Source organism: Malania oleifera, chromosome 1 (assembly GCF_029873635.1).
Source record: "Malania oleifera isolate guangnan ecotype guangnan chromosome 1, ASM2987363v1, whole genome shotgun sequence".
NCBI lineage: Eukaryota > Viridiplantae > Streptophyta > Magnoliopsida > Santalales > Ximeniaceae > Malania > Malania oleifera.
In genome coordinates this window covers 93,163,248-93,172,854 of record NC_080417.1, presented here as the reverse complement: position 1 = coordinate 93,172,854, position 9,607 = coordinate 93,163,248, and the positions used below count along the sequence as shown (strand labels likewise).

The window sequence follows — 9,607 nt, the reverse complement described above, 5'->3', positions numbered from 1 at the left end:
ATACGGAGCTCTGATAGCATATGAGGAATTGATCTTGAAAATAAAATTGATTTCATTAATTAAAATCAATAACTGTACAACTATATATATACTCTCAGATTAACAACTATAACAGATTCATATATGAATCTTGAATACATAACAGATTTTCTGTTTGAAGCTTACTGACTGGGCTGCTGGCATGAACTAATTGCTGCTGCTGTTATTTGAATTTTCATAACTACTGAGTTCTAAGCTGCTAATTCTCATCTAGAAAGAACTTGGTGAATTCTTACTTAAGCTTCATTGTATTTCACTTTGATATTTAATATTGAAGTACATAGTGTTTGAAATTGTACTAATCTACTCTTTTTGAGAGTAATATTGTACGTAGAAGCTCAAAAACTCATTTGCCAACCCATTATCTAACCGAAGTATGAGCCATAAGTGGATACCCTTTGCATGTAAGCTCTAAGAAGAAGATGATGATAATGGAGAATACGGAGCTCTGATAGCATATGAGGAATTGATCTTGAAAATAAAAATTGATTTCATTAATTAAAATCAATAACTGTACAACTATATATATACTCTCAGATTAACAACTATAACAGATTCATATATGAATCTTGAATACATAACAGATTTTCTGTTTGAAGCTTACTGACTGGGCTGCTGGCATGAACTAATTGCTGCTGCTGTTATTTGAATTTTCATAACTACTGAGTTCTAAGTTGCTAATTCTCATCTAGAAAGAACTTGGTGAATTCTTACTTAAGCTTCATTGTATTTCACTTTGATATTTAATATTGAAGTACATAGTGTTTGAAATTGTACTAATCTACTCTTTTTGAGAGTAATATTGTACGTAGAAGCTCAAAAACTCATTTGCCAACCCATTATCTAACCCAAGTATGAGCCATAAGTGGATACCCTTTGCATGTAAGCCACAACTCAACAATCTTTCAAGCGAAAAGAGATTATATATGTATTTTCACAAAGACCACTAGCTAGGTAAAGGAAAGTTATGTTTTTTTCTTATAAATATTTTTTATCCTAACAATAATGAAAATAGCAATGAAGTAAAGGGTAAAAGACACTTACCTCTTGTGAGATTTTGTAAAAAGATAGAGATGATCCCTTGAGGTTTTAAAAAAAGTCATAGACCTTAACTAAGATTTCAAAAATATCTGAGACCTCCCCTAAGATTTGTCAAAAAAGACGCAAACCTCTCCTAAAAAAAACTTGTTATCTTTTACAAAATACAAGGGGAGGTTTGTGTCTTTTTGACAAATCTCAAGAGAGATCCTTGAAATTTTTAAAATCTCAATGGAGGTCTCTAAAATTTTTGAAACCTCAAAAGAGGTCATTGTATTTTTGTCAAACTTTAGGGAGAGGATAGTGTCTTTTGCCCTAAAGTAAATTATACCACAAGTACTTCAAGTTTCTTCAAATTGCACATACTTTTTTGAAATTTAAATTGTTACAATGTGATAATTTAAGTTAAACTATAAGTTAGTCCCTATATTATTAAGTAAAAATCGTTTTAGTTCATCTACTTTTAACTTATGCAATTAAGGTCATGTAATTACTAATTTTGAGTAATGATATTAGTCATCTAAATTATTAATCAAGGCATGCACAAAATATTGTTCTAAGATTACCATTTAGCACATTGCTATTAACGATTTATTTGGTACATATGATTGTATTGGAATAATGGAATTACCTAGTCTTTATATTTTTGCACGTTCATCATACAGTTTTCCTTTGCTTCAACTTCCTATCTATCCAATTTCAATACACTAGATAATGGATTAATTGTGCATACCCTTAAAGAAAAAGAAATTAAAAAGAAAAAAGATGAATAAGAAGAATAATCTCCAATCATCATGAAGTGCCAACATTAGCTACTCTTTTTAATAATTACAAGCCCCTAATATTGTCCCAATTAAAAGTATAAGGACAAATAATTTTCACTTATTATCACTGATACTAACTTACTATTCTACTCTATAAGATTCATATTGAGCATGATACTTCAAGTGTCCTTCTAAACTTTTATCAAAACTTAAAATTGAAACTTCAGTAATTTAATTGTTACAATTTAAACATGAAAAGGCAAAGCACAATTTAATAAAACTTAAGAAATGGAGATCTTCAACTAAACATAATAGTAATAATTAATTAAAGGATGAATTGGTCCACGCATTAGCAATGAAATCAATGAAAATGTGACCATTTTAGATGACAGAATATGCGGAGTAAGTCCAAAGATTATTTAAAGCTATCATAGTTTATTTTAGGATTAAAAAAATCTAACATTTCCTGAAGTTTAACAAAAAAGCACTAACCTTCGTTAATGTTTTAGGAATTTAAAAGACCTCCCGTGAGTTTTGACAAAAAGACGCAAATCTCTCATTTTATTTTATAAAAAATAAGTTTTTTAAGGGAAGATTTATGTCTTTTTGAAAAACATGAGGGGACGTGTATGACATTTTTCGAATCTCAAGGAAAATCAATAAAATTTTAGAAATTTTAGAAGAGTTTCTTATCTTTTTCTCAAAGGTCAGTGTGTTTTTCTCTATATTTTAATTACAAAAATGAATCTATATATGGTTTAAAAAAGATATTTTTAAAATGAATAATTACGTAAATGGACTACAGACATTGTCATGTTGCCATAGACAAATGTACATATGCCCAGGTGCTGATTAGTCAGCACTTAATTGACAAAAAAATTCCACATATTATGCATGTAAACAAATTTAGAATATATATAGCAGTATATTTTCGCATTATATATATGTACTGCACTGCACGCAGTCCCTACGAGGGCGAGGCGTTAGAACCGCCACTGGCCTTTCACTAAACTTGTAAAGGGGGTTCGCGAGAGAACAAAACCATATCTGTGCGAATAAAAGCAGAAGCACCTCCCAAAGTTAAAATATATAAAAAGCCATAAAGCAAAAGCGTGAGGAGCGCTACTACTGGATTCCAATGAAAGAACAAGAATTGATACAGGGGTCAGCATAATCTGGTGAAAATTGAATTAACTGAATTAATCGGTCGAAATTAGTCGATTAGGTTTAGATAAAAAACTTGGTTCGGTCGAAATTTTACAAAAATTCGGTTAATCGGTTTCGACTCGGTTAACAACCAAAAATAATTCGGTTAAGTATAAACTATGAATATAATTGTTTTTTTATTATGAACATGAATATACCTTGTGGAAATTAATGTTGTCGTCGAAGGGGATGACGACACCGACAATAAATTTTTTCAACGAAAATTTTTTCATCTTTTTTATTTTCAACGTTTCAATAATAACAAAAACATCGCCTTCTTTTTTATTACCACTTGATTTGCGAAGACCTAGAATGAATAAATAAATAAAAGTTATTGCACCTCAAAATAAATAAGCCTATGTGATAGAGTAAATGCATTAACACAATTATTAAAATAAATTAGTTATGAAATTTTTATTTAATTTATAATTGAATAAATTCGGTTAAAATCGGTTAATCAAATTACCCGAATTGGTAATTCGGTTGGGTTCGGTTCGGTGTGATTCAGTAGTTCGGTCGGTTCGGTTAACAGCATTATTTAATCGAATTTTTTGGTTAATTCGGTTAATTACCTGAATTTGGTCGAACCAACCTTTTGCTCACCCCTATTGTGATATATGACTCATGAAAGAGATATACAAAACCTTTGGTTAAGAGAAGAAAATCACAATTATGGGAATTCGTCAATCATTGAAGGCTCTGACCCTCGGCCTGGTCTCTTCTGCCCTACTACTTCTACTTGTAATTTACCAGTGTTATTAGAAATATATTTGCATTTCACTACCAAAAAAAAAAGTATTAGTGACAATTTAAAATTTCACTAATAATCGCAAATCGTCGCTAATACTTATTAGTGACGGCTTAGTGATATTTTTGCATTTGTTGCTAAAACAATGGTGACAAATAATTATTAGCAGCGATTTTTAAAACCGTTACTATAAATTGCATATTTTTTTTGGGGGGGGGGGGGCTAAAAATCATTAATAAAAGTCTAACTATTAGTGACGGTTTGTATATCCGTCACTAATAGTTAGACTTTTAGTGAAGACTAATTTTCAAACAGTCACTAATAGTACATGTCGCAACGTCCCAGGAGCAAGGTGCCCCAAGGAGGCAAGGGAATAGAAGTATAATATTCTGGAAAAATTTGGATTTGGAGTCGCCAGTAACCTATCTTTCTTGGTACGGTTGTAACAGCTGATTACTACTCAATTAATCACAGTATCAGTCTATGTATACTAGGATTGAGATCAGGAGTTCAATTATGCTAGGGGAAGGTATTCACACCTAGTACGCACCCGTTCTACAAATGGTACCTAATTAACTAAGAATTATCTTCAAATTAGATTCTAATAATCTTTTAGTTTACTCTTTTTTTAATAAATAAATAAATTAACAAATATACACAATGTTGGCTTTGGTGTACTCCTAAGAGGAGGGGTGAATTGGGTAATTAAAATTTCCTAGGTCGATTTCAATTTCACTCAGTAATTCCCATCCTAGGGCCTGTCTAAGCACATACCAATACCCCAATAGAATAATACGGAGCAGATATATACAATAGATGCAGCAGACTCAGTATTTTCAAATCATTCGCAGTATTTAAAGAATGCACAACATTCATATAACTATTCAAATATAAACATACATGTGCATAAATTAAACTTCAAAAATATAAAGAGTATAGAGAAAGAGAGAGCCGACACAGGATATGTTATTGGAGTTCGGCCAACTGTGCCTATATCCCTGTTTTGGCTCACTAGCACAAGAATTTCACTAATGCTCACTTAACGGGTGGAGTGGCACCGGTTACAACCAAGTCAATTAACGGGGTTGATCTCAACCTACACCTTACCAGGATGGTGCACCTAACTTTTTTAATCGAGTCTAAGTCAATCCGAGACTATTCAATAGGGCTAGTCTCCTTCTTAAAGCTCACGTTTGGAATTCAACGAATATAAAATTTGTGTACAGCCAAATAAGCTTCTTACACTAAGCAGATGTGTACAACAATAAAGCTCAAGATACACTCACGTATAATGTGAAAATAAGTTCAATGTGAGTATGTGATTTTCTTGCTAAAAAAATAATCCTTAAATAAAAATATATATGATGGATGCTCAAGGATTTAAATCCTAATAGAATATTTCTCCAAATATGTTTTTCACAAATAAAGTGTAGGAGAATCTAGAGTTTTTGTTTGCTTACAAATGAACTTGCAAAATAGTATGTGTGAGTGTAAGCACAATTGCAATATGACTTTCCTAACACAAGTTATATATGCTTAAGTCTTTCAAAAATAACTAATATAAATTTTCTCCCAATGATATTTATCAATAAAATATATGAGAGATCCAAGTAGCTAACTCTTAAAAATGAATTTTCACAAGCAAAGAACAAGTGAGAGTATAAGTTTTGAATGAAGAAAATAAATGTCCAAAGATTTAAGTGTTCTCTTTTAAAATGATTTTTCAAAGATACTTAAAAGAGAGAGGAAGTATGAGTAGTATACTTTGTGAAAGATTGAAAGAATATGACCAAAATGAATACAAAAATTTAAGAGAAAATTTTCTTAATGATTTTTCTAATCTCACTTTAATTAAGACAAATGAAGGGGTATATATAGACTTGGGGAAAAAATATGACCGTTAGGGACATGGAGGTCATTTTAGAAAAAAATTAATGATATTTACTTAAAATTAACATCGTTTAAACTTAGTAAAAAATTGGGCAACCTGAGAGGATCGGTCGACCTTGGTGCCCAGTTCGGTCGACCAAGGATAATTTGAACTAAGAGTTCAATCGACCAGACTTAAGGCGATTTTTTATCGCCGAGATTCGGTCGACCAAGGTCTTTTGAACTTGAAGGTTTGGTTAACCAGACCATTGGGACATCCATTGAGGTGGTTCGGTCGACTAGAGCATTGCAGCTCATTTCTGATTAGTCGACCAAAGAGTTAACTTGTTGACCCTTGGGAGGTTCGGTCGACCAAGGCACTGAAGTACAATCCTAGTCAGTCGACCGACTGGTCAAACTTTTGACCTTTGTGAACTTTAGTCAACTGAAGTTCTCTGTGTTGGGGTTCGGTTGACCGAACACACCAAACTTGTGCAATTCAACCCTATTCTTCTTATGAAGTCACTCTTATTTACATGATAATTGATTCTAAGATTATGGGGACTTTTCATGTGATATTTTGGGACCTAAAGTTAATCTATGTGTTAGCTTTACCATGATCCCAAGAGGGGGGTGAATTGGTAATTTTTAAAATTTGATCACTAGGTCCATCTTCTAACACTAGTATATTTACAACCCTATGGTCAATCTAGTGCAATTAAAGTAAATATATACCAGAAAGTAAATAAAACAGTTTAATCAATCACACAAGCACCAAAAAGCAGTAAAGGAAGGGCGACATGTAAAAATGTTATCGAGGTTCGGTCAATTGCCTACGTCCCAGCCTTGGCTAACAAGCTCAAGGATTACCACTATCACTTCCTCACTTAAATGGGTGGAGCAGCACCTATACAAGCCAGATCAATTAGCACAGGGCTTACCTCAACCTTTACACCAATCCTTACCGAGCTAGATTATCGCTCCCTTAGACCGTTCTTAGAATCACTCATATTTACAATCAAATGGTACAATAAAATAGTGCTTTCACGTAAAGCAGATTTGTACCCAAATAATACGCTTAATCACATACGCATCAAAAGTAAGGATATAGTGTAAGCTCAGTGATGCAAGATTTGTTCTATCAATACTCAACACTATATAGTCAATATGAAGCTCAAGAGTATTCAACACAATACAATTAGTATGATGCTCAAGAATAATCAACACAAGCAATGACTTGGAATCTAAACAAAATATTTCAACAATACATCAATATTCCAAGTATACTATGCAGATAATCAAACTAGATTTTGAATGATTTTTTTCATTGAAATGAGCACAAAGCTAGTTTAAAAAGGTTGCTTGCTTTTTTTAAAATTCTATGCACGCCAAAAGCAAAGCTATTGGATACTTGCAATAAAGTGCAAATATCCTAAGCTTTCTTAGTTTAGTCCGACACGAGATTTATAAATGAGTAATCCATGGGATAAAACTAAGCTACGCTCCCAACAAAATAAATCTCAAGCACACACAACAATGGGAGTATTAGCTCTGAGCAACAATCAAATAAACACGAATGAAACTCTCACAATCTTGGATTTGATCAAAAGGATGCAAGTTTGAGAGTATTAGGGTAAAAATTGGATTTTCAGGAGAGAGAGAATTTTTGCTAATCACTTTGCTAATCACTATCTAATCATGCAAATGAAGGCCTATTTATAAGCTGGTAAAAATTTATAACCGTTCAGGACACAATGGGAATAATTAAGAAAGTCCCAAATAATTAAAATTTACTTAGCCCGTATAAACCCAGTTTTACCGCGGTTAAAATTATTTTAACGGACCGAGATTCGGGTGGCTGAACCTTGGTTTGGTCGCCTGAATAGACACAGTCATACAAGATTTCAAATGAGATTCGATCGCTCATATAAAGGTTTGGCAACCTAAATCAAAGTTAGTAGCAAAGCTACCTAACTTCAAGTGCCCAGTCCTGGGTTCAGGTGCCCGAACTCTTGAGTTCGGTCGCCTGGGGCATATTTGAACTAAAACATTCGGTCGCCCAAGTTGGTGAGTGGTCCCTTTCGATGCATTCAGACGCTTGGGGGAGATTAGCACAATTTCGATTCGGTCACCCGAGGGCAAGTCAAAATGTTGACCTTCAAGGTTCTGTCGCCTGAGGAGTTTTTGTACTCCAAGGTTCGGTCGCCCGACCCCTCTTAGTTTGCTTAGATATATTCCATTTAAGCACAATTATTTCTCACTCATATTTTATGCAATGTGTGTGTGTGTGTGTGGGAGCCTAGGGTCTTACTATAGTCAAGTTAAGCTCACGCTATATCTTGTGTGCATGATGTGTAGGTGATAAGCATACAAACCATATCCTAGATTACGATTACAGACCGTATTACATAGATGACTAATATATTACAATATAAATTACAAAGCTTCATGGTCTTCTTTGTTAGCTTTACCGTGATCCCAAGAGGGGGGGTGAATTGGTATTTTTAAAATTTATCTCCTAGGTATTCCTCCTAACAGCAGTATGTTCACAAGCTTAGGGTCAATTTAGTGCAAATAATGTAAATATACCAGAAATTAAATAAAGCAGTTTAAACAATCACACAAGCACCAGAAAGCAGTAAAGAGAGGATGACACGAAGATATGTTATCGAGGTTTGGCCAACTGCCTACGTCCTCGCCTTGGCTAACCAGTACAAGGATTATCACAACTTGCTCACTTAAACGGGTGGAGCGGCTCCTATACAAACCAGGTCAAATTACCACAGGGCTGACCTCAACCTTTACACCAATCCTTACCGGGCTGGATTACCTCCCCCTCAGGCCACACCTGAAATCTCTTAGATATACAATCCAACGGTACAATATATGGGTGCTTTCACGTAAAGCAGATTTGTACCACAAATGCGCACAAACACAAACACCACAGATGATTTAAAATGTAAGCTCTGTGTGGTCTAAATATTTCAACTCTCAACTATATTTTCTATCAGTGTAGTAAATACGTGAGAGTGTCAAACAAGCAATTTGTGTATCTCAAGGTATTTCAATCAAATGTGTTCACACAGAATATCAAATAAGCCTCAAGAATATCAATCAATAGAATATCTCAATCATGGAAGTATGTATATGCTTGGATTGCAAAATATATAGGATCTTTGTTTTCAGCACAAATATTTGAGTGAATAAATATTGCAACAAAGATGTTTCATCTCAAACACAAATATCTCCTCAAATGGTTTTCAAAATAAAGAGCAATAGATATTTGTAAATGATTTTGAAAATAGTTCGCAACCAAAAGCAAAAATGGGCTTCTTAAGATATTGCAACAAATATGCAATCTCAGAAGACCTAGTAAAGTCTTCTTAGGATGAACTTTATTGGCTAAGTACCCTAAGAATCCTTTTGGTTCAGCTCTTAATAAAAATATATCAATCTCACAAGCAAGAGAGAGTAAACCTTCCTATCTAAGCACTCAAGAATACTTACAAATGATTTTACGAGTATTGAATGTAAGTTAGAGTGTATTTGGAAGAGTATGAGTGAATGAGAATCAAAAGAAAGTATTTTTGCTTGAGAGAGATTTCCTTAATCTTTTTGCTAATCGATGTTTAATTCACTAAATGAAAGAGTATATATAGACATACTGAAAATTTTGACCGTTGGGGACCTATTAGGGATTGTTAGAAAAGATTAATGACATTTAAATCAATTTAACCCTGTTTAAAAATATTTAACCCGCGGTAAAAATGATGACAACCCGAGAGGTCCGTTCGACCAAAAATGTTTTGGTCGACCAAGTCTTAAATGGTTCGGTCGACCAAGAAATATTGAACTAATGGCACGGTTGACTAGGAGAGGGCGATTTCCCAATTTTCTGAGTTTTGGTCGACCAGGGCATTTTGAACTGTCTGGTTCGGTCGAT

At 33.6% G+C, this 9,607-nt stretch overlaps 1 protein-coding gene across 1 annotated transcript in view; it reads left to right on the top strand.

Moving 5' to 3' along the window:
* Positions 1 to 2,635: 2,635 nt before the first annotated feature.
* The window catches only part of LOC131147560 (uncharacterized), a 40,583-nt gene continuing 33,611 nt past the window's right edge, over positions 2,636 to 9,607 (top strand). The window contains exon 1 of the mRNA XM_058097062.1: positions 2,636 to 2,686. Coding sequence (XP_057953045.1) covers positions 2,636 to 2,686 — 51 coding nt within the window. The remainder of the gene's footprint in view (positions 2,687 to 9,607) is intronic.